This window comes from Oncorhynchus mykiss, chromosome 18 (genome assembly GCF_057628025.1).
Source record: "Oncorhynchus mykiss isolate SJ-2025 chromosome 18, ASM5762802v1, whole genome shotgun sequence".
Classification (NCBI taxonomy): domain Eukaryota; kingdom Metazoa; phylum Chordata; class Actinopteri; order Salmoniformes; family Salmonidae; genus Oncorhynchus; species Oncorhynchus mykiss.
Window position 1 is genome coordinate 23,230,023 of NC_143039.1, and position 20,158 is coordinate 23,250,180.

General features: G+C 42.7%; 1 protein-coding gene across 3 annotated transcripts in view; it reads left to right on the forward strand.

Moving 5' to 3' along the window:
* Positions 1 to 9,487, forward strand: part of LOC110495637 (fibroblast growth factor 14) — a 56,559-nt gene extending 47,072 nt beyond the window's left edge. For all 3 annotated transcript variants that reach the window (XM_036951979.2, XM_036951981.2, XM_036951980.2), the window contains exons 4-5: positions 5,603 to 5,801; positions 5,888 to 9,487. In XM_036951979.2, coding sequence (XP_036807874.1) covers positions 5,603 to 5,801; positions 5,888 to 6,042 — 354 coding nt within the window. In that variant the 3' untranslated portion in view covers positions 6,043 to 9,487. The remainder of the gene's footprint in view (positions 1 to 5,602; positions 5,802 to 5,887) is intronic.
* Positions 9,488 to 20,158: the final 10,671 nt, after the last annotated feature.

Sequence of the window (20,158 nt, forward strand, 5' to 3'; positions counted from 1 at the left end):
GGTAAATTGGATACGTTGTAGTATTGTCGTTGTGTGTTAGACTGGATACGTCATCCATCCTTTCCTAGCCCACGTATACAGCGGCCGCTACTAACTCAACAGCTAGCAGGTATCACTTCTGTAGTGAATAAGAGTTCAAAGTTCATACCATTCGCAACCAAAGCCCACGCTGAGGTTGGCTTAGTTCTGGAGTTGACATGTTAGTCCTTTTTAACGTATGGACCGTCGTCCTATCATCCTCAGAACAGAAGGTTACATTTTCGTCAAGGGCTTATATAGTGGAGGGAGAGAATGGTGTTTTTCATAGTTTATAACCCATGTCTCTTCACAGGGGCGGGCCAATGATTGAGCAGAGCCCTAACCTTATGAAAACTAAATTCTCTCATTTGGAAGCTAAAATTACATTTAATCTTTTCACAAATAGTGTCATATTCAAACATTTAAATTGCACAACAATTCCATGTGAATCTGATAACTAGAATGTGTAGACTTTCCCAGATACAGTTTATGTCATCCTGTCATCAGTCATAATGTCTCAGATGACAACCGAACTGACATCATGTTCATTAAGTACCAGCGCATATTTTCAACTGGTTCTATTACCGAAATATGGTTCCTTTCCCCCCACTTGTTTGATGTTCCCAGACTCTCTATGTTTAACAAAGGCTATTCAAGAATCCTTCAGTAGAGTCAAGCGAGAGAGGGGAGAAAGGTATTTATGGGGGGGTCATAAACCTTACCCACAGGCCAACGTCATGACAACATGTTAATACTATGGAGGCAGAACTATCATATCCTCTACATGTTAATACTATGGAGGGAGAACTATCATATCCTGTACATGTTAATACTATGGAGGAAAACGTAAGTGAGATAGATGCTGTATGTGCCACCTTTTCCCCACAAAAGGGCTTTATAACAAGACAAAAATACTCCTCAGTTTCATCAGCTGTCCAGGTGGCTGGTCTCGAATGATCCCGCAGGTGAAGAAGCCGGAATGTAGAGCTGGTGTGGTTACACGTGGTCTGCAGTTGTGAAGCCGATTGGACTTACTGCCAAATTCTTTAAAATGACGTTGGAGCCGGCTTATGGTAGAGAAATGAACATTCAATTATCTGGCATTCCTGCAGTTAGCATGCCAACTGCATGCTTCCTCAAAACTTGAGACATCTGTGGCATTGTGTTGTGACACAACTGCACATTTTAGAGTGCCCTTTTATTGTCCCCAGTACAAGGTGCACCTGTGTAATGATCATGCTGTTTAATCAACTTCTTGATATGCCACACCTGTCAGGTGGATGGATTATCTTGGCAAAGAAAGGTATTGTTGCGGCTTTGATGGACAAAGACAGAAGTTACCCTGGGCCGTATGCACACACATACTGTAGCTCATATAATGGCTGGAGGATAATTAGTTATTTGTTTATTTGGTGGAGAAATACATTAAACCTTTGTATGGCTGTGTGTATATCTCTCTTTTGCTGTCTCTCCCTCTTCCTCTTTTCTCTCTCTCTTTCTCTTCTTCCTTCTTTCTCTCTCTTTCTCTCTTTCTCTTCTCTCACTCTCTCTCTTCCTCTTCTCTCTCTCTTCTCTTCCTTTTCTCTCTCTCTCTCTCTCTCTCTCTCTCTCTCTCTCTCTCTCTCTCTCTCTCTCTCTCTCTCTCCCTCTTCTCTCACTCTCTCTCTCTTCCTCGTCTCTTGCTCTCTCTCTTCTCTTCCTCTTCTCTCCCTCTCTTCCTCTTCTCTGCCTCTCTTCTCTCTCTCTCGCTCCCCCTTCATCTTCTCTCGCTCTCTCTTTTTTCCTCTACTCTCTCTCTTCTCTCTCTCTTCTCTCCCTCTCTTCTCTCTCTCTCTCGCTCCCTCTTCATCTTCTCTCTCTCTCTCTCTTCTCTCCCTCTCTTCTCTCTCTCTCTCTCACTTTCTCTCTCTCTCTCTCACACTTTTCCTCTCTATACCAGAGCATCTGTTTTCTGACCTAGACCTTGTGGCGTGTGTGTGTGCACGTGCGTGTTGGATCCAGAGACAGGACAGGATGACTAGATGAAAGGTTTGTGGAGTTGAAAGGAAGAGCATGGTGTCATCCTCACTAAAGGACAACCAGACCGGACACACAACAGCAAGGATGCTACACTATACCTCTCCATGTTAACAGTTTATGGCAGCTGAAGAGATACAGACAACTGTAGAACTGAACACCATGTTTCCACCATTTTTCCACCATCGTATTGCTTTTTTGGTTTACGGCCAAAATACTTTCGAAAAGATAACTTATACAAAAATGATATTTGCCAAAAATGAAGATTGCCCTTTTAAGACTTAAATACTCCATCTAAAGAGGTCTCTAGGTTTCACTAGTTCCTTCACACAGTGTTTATTCTGTCCTTCTGTATTCTGCCATTCTCCAGTCCTCCTCCTCTCGCCCTCTTTCCTTTCTTTAACTTACTTGTTTACCCACAATTCCCCTGGGTAATTAGCAGTGTGATAATGAACTGTGTTGGAGGCACAAACACACACACACAAACACACACACACATACACACTTAATCACACACCACACATACACACACACCACGCATACACACACTTACCACGCATACACACATATACACATGACACACATACACACAAACCCCACACTTCACACACAAACAATACACACACCACACGCACACACACACCACACCACATACACACACACACTGACACACACTCCCTGCATGACAGAGAAAACAATAAGAGCTGTCTCCACTGGGACCAGGTGGTCATGTGGGATCAATACTGGATCACTGTCAGCACCTTTCTAACCCCTTGTCTGACCTCTGCACCCTTCTAACCCCTGGTCTGACCTCTGCACCCTTCTAACCCCTGGTCTGACCTCTGCACCCTTCTAACCCCTGGTCTGACCTCTGCACCCCTCTAACCCCTGGTCTGACCTCTGCACCCCTCTAACCCCTGGTCTGACCTCTGCACCCTTCTAACCCCTGGTCTGACCTCTACACCCTTCTAACCCCTGGTCAGACCTCTGCACCCTTCTAACCCCTGGTCTGACCTCTGCACCCTTCTAACCCCTGGTCAGACCTCTGCACCCTTCTAACCCCTGGTCTGACCTCTGCACCCTTCTAACCCCTGGTCTGACCTCAGCTGTATAGAGCACAGCATGAAAACTGGCCCTAAGTCAGTTTCTAATATTATAAAATATTAAGGTCCAGCATGTGTGTGTGTACAGATGTAGGATCTTCATTTGATTTGATCACCCTGTTGCAGGAGAAGTTTCCTGCAATGCAGGACATTTAAAACGTCTAGTATATTCAAGGTTTAATAAGGCTTCTGAAGTTTGTAATTTCCACTTTGAAATGTCAGATTTGATTTTCCCTTGTAGAAAATGTATCAACTCATATAAAAATATCCATTAATTATAATCCACATAATAATTCACATTTCTTGTTGCTGCAGGATTACTTTCCTGCTGTAGCAAATTGTGTGTGTGTGTGTGTGTGTGTGTGTGTGTGTGTGTGTGTGTGTGTGTGTGTGTGTGTGTGTGTGTGTGTGTGTGTGTGTGTGTGTGTGTGTGTGAGAACATGTTTAACTATACTTGTTGGGACCAGAAGTCCCCAGAAGAATAGTAAACAAAGAAAAATTTGACCAACTAGGGACATTTTGTTGGTCCCCACAAGGTCAAATGCTATTTCTATGGGGTTTAGAGTTAAGGTTAGAGTTAGTGTTAGGGTTAAAATTAGGTTTAGGGTTAGGAGCTAGGGTTAGGTTTAGGGGTTAGGGAAAATAGGATTTTGAATGGGACCGAATTGTGTGTCCCCACAAGGTTAGTTTTTCAAGACTGTGTGTGTTTGTGTGTTTCCCCCCAGGAAACATCCTCCTCCCTTGGTGATTTATCTCCCTCTTCTCTCCTTCTACGTCCTCCTTTCTTTCTTATTCGTCCTCCTTTCTTTCTAATTCTTTCCTTCCCCTCTTTCTTTCTCTCCTTGAATCTCCACTGCCTCTTCTCTCTCTCTAACAGCCTGTGTGTTATAACATTGTTCAGTATGCCGGTCCATCTCAATATTCTAAAATGGCTTCCTCTCCTTGTCACCTCACCTTAAAGGCCCAGTGTAGTCAAAAGCGGGATTTCACTGTGTTTTATATATATTTCCACACTATGAGGTTGGAATAATACTGTGAAATTGTGAAAATTATGATCATGTATTTTTAGTGAAAGATCTGTTTAAAAATGTATATTTTGGTGGGATGGAGTTTTGGCCTGCCTGGTGGTGTCGCCAGGTGGTGAATTAATTAATAGACCAATAAGAAAGAGGGTTCCTCACCTTGCTGCCAATAACAGCTAGTTTTCAGCTTTCCCCTCCCCACTCACACTCAAATTTTTTACAATTTAAATTGAAAACAATCACAGTAAGGTACTTAATTGTTACCCAGAAATGATTTGATGTTGAGATATAAAATAAAAAAAGTCTGCATTGGGCCTTTAAATCCTAAATGATCTGAAATCACAGGATCACAGTAAAAACAACATGGTGGACACCTGTCCAATTCTTTCACATCAGAACAGATGAAAGAGAGGAGAGAAGACAAGTAGAGGAAGCAACTTTAGACTATTGAGACACAGCCTGAATGTGCTAATTGGACAGAGTTGAAAGACACAGGGGAAAAGTGCAGTGAACCATAATGAGAACCATAAAAAGAGCAAAGGAAAATGGAAATACGTTGCCAACCACAAACACGATCAATCACACCTAGCCATCACATCAAACCACTGCCCCGGCCTCCTCCTCTTCTCCTCCCATCTTCTCTGTTCCATCGTTTCCATGGTAACTGGGAACAAAGGCCCACACAGGTGAGCGAGTGTCTCTTTTCTTGTGGTGGTGACTGACAAGCACACCTGATTGGAATTTCAATGTTTTCCCAGCCCGTCTGTCTCTCTGAGGCTCTGGAAGTTAGGGATGGTTAATTACAGTACTAATCAGTCATTTAGAAGGCTGACTGCCCATCCAGCCACAGCGCCAAACACCACCCCCACTAGCGTTTCTTCTCCACAATGAGTCCGAATTTGCTTTCCTCCCTGACATCTTGTAGAATGCAAACACATTCTAAACGTTCTGATTGGTTCCAGAAACCAATGGGTTGGGCTAGAGCGAGCCATCATGAACCATTAATCACATCATTGGCTTTGATACTCTGATTGGTTAGAGACGATCCAATCACAGATGAATTTGTTTTGTAGTGAGCACAAACAACTTCTAGGATGGCTGAACAACTTTTAGGATTCAGGCTGAATGTATGTAGAGATCGATACAGCAGCGGAATTCAATTCAGGGTGAGTCATTTAGCAGGTTGAATGTTAGTAAATCGTCGCCAATGGAAGTTAAATAAACGTCATGGAAAATGTTGAATTGAAACTATTATAAAAATCTTGGATGGATGTTTGGCTGGCATCTAACTGAATATTAAGTGGTAGCAATTTGTCCATTGTTGTATGTTTGATACTGATTATGTGTGTGTGTGTGTGTGTGTGTGTGTGTGTGTGTGCCTGCGCACGTGTGTGTTTTGTGTGCCTGCGCGTGTGTGTGTATGTGTTTATGTGTCTCCTGTAGGAGCTGTTTACAGCAGAGTGTAAGTTTAAGGAGTCTGTGTTTGAGAACTACTATGTGATCTACTCGTCGATGCTGTACAGACAGAATGAGTCTGGGAGGGCCTGGTTCTTGGGCCTGAACAAGGAAGGACAGCCCATGAAGGGCAACCGAGTGAAAAAGACCAAACCAGCCGCTCACTTCCTGCCCAAACCTATAGAAGGTAAGGGGGTTGTCACACACACATGGATGCACACACACACACACACTCACACACTCTAACACTCTGATCTCTCCTGTTCTCTGTAGTTGCGATGTACAAGGAGCCGTCGTTGCACGACGTCAGGGAGACATTGCCTAAAGTTGCCGGAGTCCCGCCCAGCAAAAGCACAACCAGCGAACCAGTGGCCATGAATGGGGGCAAACCAATCAACAAACCCGACCCGAAGGAAACTGCGACATAACCCTGCCCCCTCCTCTCCCCCCGCACGACAGAGACTTGAGACTCTGCCCACTGCACTCAAACTCTCACCTTGATTGGTCAATTATGGGCTAAGTCCCACCTCCTCTCTCTTTCTCTCGCTCATTCTCTCTCTCTCTCTTTCTCTTTTTGGCTGATTCGGTGCAGTGGTGTTCGAGATGAGGAAATGGACCACTCCATTTGGGGGATGGGGGAGGGGAGGTGGAAGGGAGAAGAGGAGGGGAGGGGAGAAGGAGGAGGAAGGTGTTGACGAGGAGGAAGAGGAGGAAGGGAAGGAGGAGGAGGGGGATTGGCTGATTTGTATCAGCTAGATAAACTACAAACTTGGACAGCAGAATGCCCTACCTACGTGATACGGAATGCCTTTTTCAAATCCTTACGATTATTTTTCTGTGACAATCTGTGAGAATGATGACGAAGCTTTTTTTTCCCTCTTCCTTTTTGCCAGGTAGCCTTGCCTGCTGATGGCTACCCATAAGCCCCCTCTCTCACTCTGACGCACTATAGCAACAGAGTCCATCCATATTGACCACAGTCTGTTTGTTCGTCTGTTTACCAATTTGTTTGTTTGTTTATAATTCTATACCCAAAATGCACCAGCGACCGTCTGGATAGATTGTTGTACAGACACAAAACAGGATTGTCATCTTCTATTTTTCAAATTATTGTCCCTCTCTTTCTCTCTCTCTCTCTCTCTCTCTCTCTCTCTCTCTCTCTCTCTCTCTCTCTCTCATTCTTTCTTAGCTTCTCTCTCTCGCTCCCTCTCATTCCTTCATTCTATCTTAGTTTCTTTCTCTCTCTGTTTCTCTCTCTCTCATTCTTTCTTAGCTTCGCTCAATCTCTACCTCCACATCTCTATTCTATTTCTTACTATCACTATTTTCTCTGTGTGTGTTTGTAGGTTCATTTAGGCAGCGAAGGATGCAGGAGGGCAATACTTATATTTTGTAAGACTTGTATAGAGGGAGAGGACTGGGGCTAGGGATGAGATGTTAATGCGTTGGTAGTATTGAGGAGGTAGCAGATGCAATGCATGGTAGGTAGGTAGAGTGCATGGTAGCAGAGTAGCTAGCATGTCCAGAGAAGCTATGAGTTTCTATCCAGAGCCATGGTCAATTCAGGATATGAATTGAAATTCCAATTCAATATTTGAAAAGTGCCACAAGTTGCACAAGGGTGACCGACATGTAGCATTTTCACTGGCAACGTATAGGTAACTGCCCAAAATAATGGAAACACTTGAGTAAATGAGGGATGCCAGGTATATTGAAGGAATGTGCTTCCACACAGGTGTGGCTCCTGAGTTAATTAAGCAATTAACATCCCATCTTAGGGTAAATTATACAAATCCTGGGCAGGCCATTATTTTGGCTACCATGGCTATGCCCCCCTAGGATGATAAGGGTCCCCCATCCACAGGGCAGAAGTGGTAACTGAACGATTTGATGAGCATGAAAATGGTGTAAACCACAGGAAATGGCCGCACAGTCACCAGATCTCAACCCAATTGAACACTTATGGGAGATTCTGGAGCGGTGCCTGAGACAGCGTTTTCCGTCACCATCAACAAAACGCAGGTTAGTGTTTTTTGTCATGAATCTTGTTCTGGAGGCAGTTCTGCAGAGTGGTCACTAGCTAGCTGGCACAGGCACAAATCATAAAATCTGATTTTAAACCTAACTTTAACCACACTTTTAACCTTGATGCCTAACCATAAATTAACACCAAAAAGCCAATTCTCACTTTGCAGCTGGCCTATCTAAGGGGAAATCGCTCAGTTCTGCATCTAGGACAAGACTTATGACAATAAATGTCAACCTGCCAACAAAACACCAAATGATGGAATTTCTTGCAGAAGAATAGTGTTGCATCCCTCCAATAGAGTTCCAGACACTTCTAGAATCTATGCCACGGTGCATTGAAGCTGTTCTGGCTCGTGGCACAACGCCCTATTAAGACACTATGTTGGTGTTTCCTTTATTTTTGACAGCTCCCTGTACATGCACACATAGTGAAGTTGACAGAGTCGAAGAACGTAGAAAAAATATTGAAAGAACAGAGTCACTACAGAGTCACTACAGGGAACAGTCCTAAACGGACCAGTAAAAGAAGTGATGTTGGAGGTGTAGCTGTAAGCTGGCATTGGTAAGAGGTACGCTGCGGTAGTCCTATATCCGTTGGCTTTCACACTGTGACTACAAACCTCCCATCCCATCTTGGAGTTGTAGCGTTCTCATTTAGAAGCCATTGATACTGACTTTACCCGTCGTTTGACTTTACCCAAACTCTGTTACGTGTCATTCGTCTAAATGAAATAAGGGAATGATGTTGGTCTGTTACGTTTTTGTGCTGAAATGTTTACTGTGAGGATCAAGATCTGTCACTTCCTGTATAAGTAGCAGAGGTAGTTTGCTGAGCCTGTAACCGTGCCTGGGACCTGAAGACTCACGTTAGCTCCAAGAGCTTATAACAACAGGCAGCCACTGTAAAGCCTATGAGCAAAACGGGCCATGGATGCCGAATTTGCCCTGTGGCCCAGGCTGCTTATGGGCCACCGTAAGCTTGCTAGCTGGGTGAGATCATAGAGAAACCACTCGAAAAGGTACGCTGTAAAAATAAAGATTCCACTGGGCTGTTTGTGGGAAAGTGTTGAAGCAACATTTGCTGTACTTCTTGTCCAGTGTTTTGTCTGTACCAAGCTGAACAAAAGCTGCTGTTCTTGACAAAGAAATGTAGACCTACAATTTGATGGTGTTGTGTCTTTGAGTTAATGGTGTTTCTGTTCCTGTTGAAACCAGAGTCCTTTAACATGGAGAGTTGGGCCAACTGTAGAGCTGGGCACCACATTGCTGCCTCTTGAGGGTTCAATATTGCCCAGTGACACGAACGTGGCTGCCATCGAGCTCTGTGATGTCATAGTTCAGACTGCATTGGCCAAACTCTCTCTAAGGTCTCTGATTGAATCCTGCCATCAGTGAGCTCTATGTGCTGCTGGATTCTGAATCTCTAACTGACTACTTCAAGTAAGACTGGATCAGTTTTTGTCAAATTGAATTGACTTTGACTGTGCAAATGTACAATCTTCTCTCTCTTTCTCTCTCCGTTTCTTTCTCTTTCTTTCTCAACATTCCATCTAATTCTTCCCCTTACCCCTGCCCACCCCTCTCTCTATCTCTCCATCTGTCTCTCTCTCTCAGTCTCTCACCTGTTGCATGGTAAACAAGAAAGGCAGTGGAGATAAGCATGTAGTACTGTAGCCTATGTGTATCAAGTCAAAACAAAAATAAGAAAAAAAAGAGATCATGTCGGTAAATGTACCGCTAACTTTACATACATATATATGCAAAAGAGTTTGTCTGCACTGTACAGTTTGTGTCTCCATTGTATACACAGATACAACATATTGAATAAAATATTTATATGAAGGAGACATGGTGATGTTATTGACATTACTCTGCATTGTCCCAATCTGGGACATTACCAAGAAAGGAGAATGTTTCCTCACATCAAAACATGGCATAGGAGCTGGACAAAGGACGAATAGCTAAATAAATTAGGTAATATCTCCTCTCTATGAGTTGGTAGCTTTTTCATAGCCCCCTTAAAGGGATACTTCAGGATTTTGGCAATCAAGCCCTTTATCTACTTCCCCAGAGTCAGATGAACTCGCTGATTACATTTTTATGTATCTGTGTGCAGTTTGAAGGAAGTTGCTAACTAGCATTAACGCAATTTCTAACTAGCATTAGCGCAATGACTGGAAGTATATTGTAACTGCTAGCATGCTAGTAGATAACATATACTTCCAGTCATTGCGCTAACGCTAGTTACCATTAGCTCACAAAACTACCTCTAGCTTATTTCATACTGGATGCAGAGACATAAAAATGGCATCCATGAGTTCATCTGACTGTGTGGAAGTTGATAAAGGGCAACTTAGCCAAAATCCCAAAGTATCCCTTTAAGTCCATCTCATCATCAACTTCCAACTGGCTCATTTAACTGCTCTCCTCTCCACTGCAACTCAAACAGCCCAGCGTTGACTCAAGGGTCTCTTCAGACTCAAGGCTTTTCGGTCATCTAAGAGGCATAACAGAAAAGAACACAGACGACATGCTGAAGACAAAGACACTGTGCCCTAGGTTGTGTCTGGCTCTTTTCAATGGAGAAAACGCTCCCGTTTAGCATCATTACTTCTGCAGTGTTCCCTTGAACGCACGCTCCAGCTCCTCTGTTCAGGCCCACGTTCCCGAGCCATTTATCCACGTTGGGTCTTTTGTTTGGGTGTCGAAGTCTCTCCGTGTGCCTCTATTGGCTGTTTATCTCCTGATTGGCTCCAGTGGAGAGCTGCCAGGCGTAACATTAACCAGCATCCCGGTCTAATGCCTCTAATTCTCTATGGAAAATTGAAAAGTTCTGACTGAACACGTGAAGGAAAATCCCCCATGTTTTAAACGGCATGAAGTCATCTCACATAGACACACACACATACACTACCGTTCAAAAGTTTGGGGTCACTTAGAAATGTCCTTGTTTTTGAAAGAACAGCACATTTTTTGGTCCATTAAAATAACATCAAATTGATCAGAAATACAGTGTAGACATTGTTAAAGTTGTAAATGACTATTGTAGCGGGAAACGGCTGATTTTTTATGGAATATCTACATAGGCGTACAGAGGCCCATTATCAGCAACCATCACTCCTGTGTTCCAATGGCACGTTGTGTTAGCTAATCCAAGTTTATAAGAGGCGACTCCGGGATGCTGGCCTTCTAGGCAGAGTTGCAAAGAAAAAGCCATATCTCAGACTGGCCAATAAAAATAAAATATTAAGATGGGCAAAAGAACACAGACACCGGACAGAGGAACTCTGCCTAGAAGGCCAGCATCCCAGAGTCGCCTCTTCACTATTGACTTTGAGACTGGTGTTTTGCGGGTACTATTTAATGAAACTGACATTTGAGGACTTGTGAGGCGTCTGTTTCTCAAACTAGACACTCTAATGTACTTTTCCTCTTGCTCAGTTGTGCACCGGGGTTTCCCACTACCTCTAATCTGGCTAGAGCCAGTTTGTGCTGTTCTGTGAAGGGAGTAGTACACAGCATTGTACGAGATCTTCAGTTTCTTGGCAATTTCTCGCATGGAATAGCCTTCATTTCTCAGAACAAGAATAGACTGACGAGTTTCAAAAGAAAGGTCTTTGTTTCTGGCCATTTTGAGCCTGTGATCGAACCCACAAATGTTGATGCTCCAGATACTCAACTAGTCTAAAGAAGGCCACTTGCTTCTTTAATCAGCACAACAGTTTACAGCTGTGCTACCACAATTGCAAAAGAGTTTTCTAATGATCAATTAGCCTTTTAAAATTCTAAACTTGGATTAGCAAACACAACGTGCCATTGGAACACAGGAGTGATGGTTGCTGATAATGGGCCTCTATACGCCTATGTAGATATTCCATTAAAAATCCAGCTACAATAGTAATTTACAACATTAACAACGTCTACAATGTATTTCCGATCAATTTGATGTTATTTTAATGGAAAAAAATGAGCTTTTCTTTCAAAAACAAGAACATTTCTAAGTGACCTCAAACTTTTGTACGGTAGTGTACATAAACATGCAGATAGACAGACGGAGGCAGACAGGTAGGCAGGCAGACTCCCAGACATGCACACAGACACACAACACACGCAAAAACACGCACACACAAACACACAGATACAACTGACTTAAATGCAGAAAACACCTCTCCAATACTCATCAATCCATGTTACACAGTGGTTGGCTGGCTACGGCTCACTGGATAGGCTGATTGGAAATGACAAAGATGTGTCTGGGATTGGGATTGGTTGATTGGAGATTTGCTAATAGAAAGCTATGTTTCCTTCCTCAGTCGATTGATAGTATCTGTCCTCAATCTGTCCTTCAGTCAATGTGCAAACAGAGTCCAGAGTCCCAAAACATGAATTCCAAAATGTTTGTATGAAGTCAAGCTTCAGGTGTGGCCAGAACAGGAAAAACATAATTCAGTTTGACATGCCCACAGCCTTACCCAAGATGCACCAGCTCAGAAAACTGACACAAGAAGACACAGCAGATTAAGGCACATCATTGACACAGAGATACAGTACACACACACACACACACACACACACACACACACACACACACACACACACACACACACACACACACACACACACACACACACACACACACACACACACACACACACACACACACACACACACACACACACACACTTAGACAAACACACAGACATCCCCTCTCCTTTTCTAAATGATAGATGAGACTGCCAACTAATTAGGCTGTGGTAATTAAGTTTTGCATAATGTAAATTAGTCTGAGCATTGAGGGGAAAGTCGCGTGGAATCAAAGCCTATGCCAAAGCACTGACTTATGGGTATTATACAAAGTGACACAACCATGAGCCATTCTGGCCATATCTGAAGCCAACAGAAAAGAAACACATTTGTCATTATGTTTACACCCCACATGTACAGACATGTGGAACCATGTTGTTGTTTGTAATGTGAGTATACTAGCTGCCCTTCACACAATTACCTGTCCAGTGTTCATTTTGAGGTAAATGTTATAATGTGTGTGTTTGGGGGTCAGGGTAAAGTCCTTTTTCACATAAAAGGTTAGAAAAGAGGCTAAATAAAATATGGCGATGAAGCTACAGAGAGAAAAGGCAAGGTTACAGTTCAGAATTCATTTGTGGAGACAAAAAAAAACGATTGTACGGTAGGAATGAAATAGCGCTGGACAATCTGACACTCATGTTTATTTCCTCCGAAATCCAGCACCCTGATTACGGTTCTAAAATGTCACCCGGCGTCAGAGGGCAAGGCAGCTGAGGAGTCACAATCTGCCCTCATGTCATCCGGAGACCTCACAACGAGGAGGGTGAACTTTTCAAATGTCGCCAGAGACTTTATGAGATTATGAAGAGGACGCTATTTAAGAAACACACACTGCCTCAATTCCCATAGCAGTCATTGAATGTGTTCATATTCAGCCCTGTTAGGGTGAAATCTGTAAATGTTACCATATACTGATCTCACCTGTTGTATATTGTCACCATTCCATATTACACAAGTTTTTCGGAGATGCCTTCATAGTGGTCAATAAACTAACAATGATAATCCCCACGGAAACAGAAAAAGAGACAGAGAAGACAGAAAGAATGAGATAGAGAGAGAGACCGAGAGACCGAGAGAGAAACAAAGGCAAAGTCTGCTCATGCTTTGTTGATTTAAAAAAATATTTTGACTCAATTTGGCATGAGGGCCTGCTTTACAAACTGATGGAAAGTGGTGTTGGGCGAAAAACATATGACATTATAAAATCCATGTACACAAACAACAAGTGTGCAGTTAAAATTGGCAAAAAAACACACACATTTCTTTCCACAGGGTCGGGGGTGAGACAGGGATGCAGCTTAAGCCCCACCCTCTTCAACATATATATCAACGAATTGGTGAGGGTACTAGAACAGTCTGCAGCACCCAGCCTCACCCTACTAGAATCTGAAGGCCTACAGCAGCACGTAGATCTTCTGCACAGCTTCTGTCAGACCTGGGCCCTGACAGTAAATCTCAGTAAGACAAAAATAATGGTGTTCCAAAAAAGGTCCAGTTCCCAAGACCACAAATACAAATTCCATCTAGACACCGTTGCCCTAGAGCACACAAAAAAACTATACATACCTCGGCCTAAACATCAGCACCACAGGTAACTTCCACAAAGTTGTGAACGATCTGAGAGACAAGGTAAGAAGGGCCTTCTATCTATACCATCAAAAGGAACATAAAATTCGACATACCAATTAGGATCTGGCTAAAAAATACTTGAATCAGTCATAGAGCCCATTGCCCTTTAATGGTTGTGAGGTCTGAGATCCGCTCACCAACCAAGAATTCACTAAATGGGACAAACACCAAATTGAGACTCTGCATGCAGAATTCTGTAAAAATATGCTCCATGTACAACGTAAAACACCAAATAATGCATGCAGAGCAGAATTTGGCCGATACACACTAATGATCAAAATCCAGAAAAGAGCCGATAAATTCTACAACCATCTATATAAGGATGCGATTCCCAAACCTTCCATAACAAAGCCATCACCTGCAGAGAAATTAACCTGGAGAAGAGCCTCCTAAGCAAGCTGGTCCAGCAACACAATGAGACCCAACCAAATCATGAGAAAACAAAAAGATAATTACTCGACACATTGGAAATAATATACAAAAAAACAGAGCCAACTAGAATGCTATTTGGCCCTAAACACTGTGACCCAAAATTAAGGAAATCTTTGACTATGTACAGACTCAGTGAGCATATTCTGGAATTCTGGAGCTGCTACCTTGACAACCACACGTCGATGCTGCCATTGCTAAAAGAATCACACAGACACAGAGACACAAACACACACATTTAGGCAGACACACGCACCTACACACACACACACACACACACACACACACACACACACACACACACACACACACACACACAAGAAAATCTGTTGGCATGCCTTCATTGTCTGCAATGATTGAATGCATATATATTTGAAGCCTTATCTGAAATTAATAATATCCCACACCAATTATGTACGAGCAGTTATACTGTTTTCATTATTTTTATCTAAAGGTGAAAGAACTAGTTCATTTCCTGCTCTTTAATTAAGTTCCCTTCTTTTTTTACACAAACATCCAGAGCAATGACCTATCAGCCCAATAAGCATATAGTCTGAAAGGAATTAAACACACACACACACACACACACACACACACACACACACACACACACACACACACACACACACACACACACACACACACACACACACACACACACACACACACACACACACACACACACACACACACACACACACACACAGCAGCAGTCTGTCGAGTCGAGGTGGCATTGATCTGTCACTTGAGAGCCTGTTCCTCTCAGCTTCATTATCATCAAAGCCATAACACGTCAGGCCTGCGAGACACACACACACAACCTGCGTCACAGACAGGCTCTTCATGGTAATATTCCCTACTCATGCCCATGTGGTGACCATATTGGTGCGGGACCTGGTTTGAAGTCCTATTAATGTAGCTATGGTAACCAACAGCAGCACACACACAGTTTCAAATCACACACTGAGTGGTCTGCTTCTCAGATCAGAGAAGCCATAACAGCTGGCCCAGGGCCAGTTTTAATGGTTAGTTTATAACAGAGATGGTTATCTGTCAGCTCTTCTGAAAGCTCTTCTCTCTTACAGTATAGTGTTTGATAGAAAAGCATGTGTGGGCTTCATTCAATGGAGAGGCCATCTAAAGAAAAGCATGTGTGGGTGAGATTACATTTTCACATGGAATAAATAGACTTTCTCAGGTGCTCTTATCCATCCATCCACCCCCCCCCCCCCCCCCCCACCCCATTCCCTCGCACTCCTTAACCTTGACCCCTTCTCTCCAGTCCCTCTCACTCCTTATCCTCCTCCCCTTCTCTCCATTCCCTCTCAGTCCTCAACCTACTCCCCTCCTTTCCTGCGACGTAAAAGCTATTCCCTGTGTATAGATGTAGGATCTTAATTTGAGCCAGTGTGCTATAGCAGGAAAGTAATTCTGCAGAAACAAGAAATGGGAATTATAATGAGTATTTTTATGGATGCATTTGTAAGGGTTGATACATTTTAAAGTGGAAATTACACACTTCACAAATCTTTAAACTTTTAATTTGACATTTCCTTTATTGCAAGAAAGTTCTCCTGCAACAGGGTGATCAAATTAAGACCGTATATCTGTAGTGCACTACATAGGGGAATAGGGTGCCATTTGGAATGTGACCTCCATCAGTACAGGAGATAAGAGGTCAGAGCAGTCAGATTAATCTAACCGACAGGAGAAGAGAACATGCTGTCAACACTCCTCTTTTGTCCCTCCTCTCATCTTCCCCTTCTTCTCTCCACCTCTCCTCCTACCCTCCTCCTCCACCACTTCTTCATGCCACCGTTCCTGTTCTCCATCCTCCTCTCCTCCTCCACTGGAGTAGTGGAAGGTGGAAGGTGGGGGCAGTGTGACTGACAGGTGAAGTACGAGCAGTCAATCAACAGAGACCGAGAGAAAGACAGGAGACGAGCAGAAAATAAGATAAATGGGAGGTGGGAAAATTATTATTTTCATAAGTTGCTGTTGGTGAATTCTGTAGATTATTATATATACAGTGCCTTGCGAAAGTATTCGGCCCCCTTGAACTTTGCGACCTTTTGCCATATTTCAGGCTTCAAACATAAAGATATAAAACTGTATTTTTTTGTGAAGAATCAACAACAAGTGGGACACAATCATGAAGTGGAACGACATTTATTGGATATTTCAAACTTTTTTAACAAATCAAAAACTGAAAAATTGGGCGTGCAAAATTATTCAGCCCCTTTACTTTCAGTGCCGCAAACTCTCTCCAGAAGTTCAGTGAGGATCTCTGAATGATCCAATGTTGACCTAAATGACTAATGATGATAAATACAATCCACCTGTGTGTAATCAAGTCTCCGTATAAATGCACCTGCACTGTGATAGTCTCAGAGGTCCATTAAAAGCGCAGAGAGCATCATGAAGAACAAGGAACACACCAGGCAGGTCCGAGATACTGCTGTGAAGAAGTTTAAAGCCGTATTTGGATACAAAAAGATTTCCCAAGCTTTAAACATCCCAAGGAGCACTGTGCAAGCGATAATATTGAAATGGAAGGAGTATCAGACCACTGCAAATCTACCAAGACCTGGCCGTCCCTCTAAACTTTCAGCTCATACAAGGAGAAGACTGATCAGAGATGCAGCCAAGAGGCCCATGATCACTCTGGATGAACTGCAGAGATCTACAGCTGAGGTGGGAGACTCTGTCCATAGGACAACAATCAGTCGTATATTGCACAAATCTGGCCTTTATGGAAGAGTGGCAAGAAGAAAGCCATTTCTTAAAGATATCCATGAAAAGTGTTGTTTAAAGTTTGCCACAAGCCACCTGGGAGACACACCAAACATGTGGAAGAAGGTGCTCTGGTCAGATGAAACCAAAATTGAACTTTTTGGCAACAATGCAAAACGTTATGTTTGGCGTAAAAGCAACACAGCTCATCACCCTGAACACACCATCTCCACTGTCAAACATGGTGGTGGCAGCATCATGGTTTGGGCCTGCTTTTCTTCAGCAGGGACAGGGAAGATGGTTAAAATTGATGGGAAGATGGATGGAGCCAAATACAGGACCATTCTGGAAGAAAACCTGATGGAGTCTGCAAAAGACCTGAGACTGGGACAGAGATTTGTCTTCCAACAAGACAATGATCCAACACAGAAAGCAAAATCTACAATGGAATGGTTCAAAAATAAACATATCCAGGTGTTAGAATGGCCAAGTCAAAGTCCAGACCTGAATCCAATCGAGAATCTGTGGAAAGAACTGAAAACTGCTGTTCACAAATGCTCTCCATCCAACCTCACTGAGCTCGAGCTGTTTTGCAAGGAGGAATGGGAAAAAAATTCAGTCTCTCGATGTGCAAAACTGATAGAGACATACCCCAAGCGACTTACAGCTGTAATCGCAGCAAAAGGTGGCGCTACAAAGTATTAACTTAAGGGGGCTGAATAATTTTGCACGCCCAATTTTTCAGTTTTTGATTTGTTAAAAAAGTTTGAAATATCCAATAAATGTCGTTCCACTTCATGATTGTGTCCCACTTGTTGTTGATTCTTCACAAAAAAATACAGTTTTATATCTTTATGTTTGAAGCCTGAAATATGGCAAAAGGTCGCAAAGTTCAAGGGGGCCGAATACTTTCGCAAGGCACTGTATAACATATACAGTACCCATCAAATGTTTGGACACACCTACTCATTCAAGGGTGTTTTCTTTATCTGTACTATTTTCTACATTGTAGAATAATAGTGAAGACATCACAACTATGAAATAACACAAAAACCATCAAGCGCTATTATGATACTTGCTCTCATGACGTCCGCCACAGGTAAGGAAGACCCAGAGTTACCTTGGCTGCAGAGGATAAATTCATTAGAGTTAACTGGCTCTCATGAGGTCCGCCACAGGTAAGGAAGACCCAGAGTTACCTTGGCTGCAGAGGATAAGTTCATCAGAGTTAACTGCACCTCAGATTGCAGCCCAAATAAATGCTTCAAGTAACAGACACATCTCAACATCAACTGTTCACAGGAGACTGCGTGAATCAGGCCTTCATGATCGAATTGCTGCAAAGAAAACACTACTAAAGGATATCAATAATAAGAAGAGACTTGCTTGGCCCAAGAAACATGAGCAATGGACATTAGACCGGTGGAGATCTGTCCTTTGGTCTGATGAGTCCAAATTTGAGATTTCTGGTTTCAACCGCTGTGTCTTTGTGAGACAGAGTAAGTGAACAGATGATCTCCGCATGTGTGGTTCCCACTGTGAAGCATGGAGGAGGAGGTGTGATGGTGCTTTGCTGGAGACACTGTTTGTGATATATTTAGAATTCAAGGCACACTTAACCAGCATGACTACCACTCCATTCTGCAGTGATACGCTATCCCATCTGGTTTGTGCTTAGTGAATTTATCATTTGTTTTTCAACAGGACAATGACACAAAATGCCTCCAGGCTGTGTATCGGCTATTTGACTAAGAAGGAGAGTGATGGAGTGCTGCATCAGATGACCTTGCCTCCACAATCACCCGATCTGGTTTGGGATGAGTTGGACCGCAGAGTGAAGGAAAAGCAGCCAACAAGAGCTCAGCATATGTGGGAACTCCCTCAAGAGTGTTGTAAAAGCATTCCAGGTGAAGCTGGTTGAGAAAATGCCAAGAGTGTGCAAAGCTGTCATCAAGGCAAAGGGTGGCTACTTTGAAGAATCTAAAATGTTAAATATATTTTGATTTGTTTAATGCTTTTTTGGTTACTACATGATTCCATATGTGTTATCTCATAGTTTTGATGTCTTCACTATTATTCTACAATGTAGAAAATAGTAAAAATATGAATGAGTAGGTGTGTTTAAACTTTTGACTGGTACTGTATATGTTTTTTTATGTGTTGAGTGTTGTCATACTGTACTGATGTTTAATGTATAACTTTATACTGAATGCTACTGTATTAGCAAGGGCTACACTACATAGGAGATAAAGTTCCATTTGGTACACAGATCCAGCTCTACTGTATTTGCCAGTTCTGCACTACATACAGTGCCTTGCAAAAGTATTCATCCCCCATGGCGTTTTTTCCTATTTTGTTGCATTACAACATGTAATTTAAATTTATTTTTATTTGGATTCCATGTAATGGACATACAAAATAGTTTAAATTGGTGATGAAATTAATGAAAAAAATAACCTATTTTAAAAAAACCTAAAAAAAAAAACTGAAAAGTGGTGCAAAGTGTTTTGCTATGAACCACCTAAATAAGATCTGGTGCAACCAATTACCTTCAGAAGTCACATAATTAGTTAAATAAAGTCTACCTGTGTGCAGGCTAAGTGTCACATGATCACAGTATATATACACCTGTTCTGAAAGGACCCAGAGTCTGCAACACCACTAAGCAAGGGGCACCACCAAGCAAGCGGCACCATGAAGACCAAGGAGGTCTCCAAACAGGTCAGGGACAAAGATGTGGAGAAGTACAGTTCAGGATTGGGTTCTAAAAAAATATCAGAAACTTTGAACATCCCACGGAGCACCATTAAATCCATTATTTAAAAAATGAAAGAGTATGGCACCACAACAAACCTGCCAAGAGAGGGCCGCCCACCAAAACTCACAGACCAGGCAAGGAGGGCATTAATCAGAGAGGCAACAAAGAGACCAAAGATAACCCTGAAGGTGCTGCAAAGCTCCACAGCAGAGATTGGAGTATCTGTCCATAGGACCACTTTAAGCCGTACACTCCACAGAGCTGGGCTTTACGGAAAAGTGTCCAGAAAAAAGCTATTGCATAAAGAAAACAATAAGAAAACACAAGAAAACTCCAAAAGGCATGTGGGAGACTCCCCAAACATATGGAAGAAGGTACTC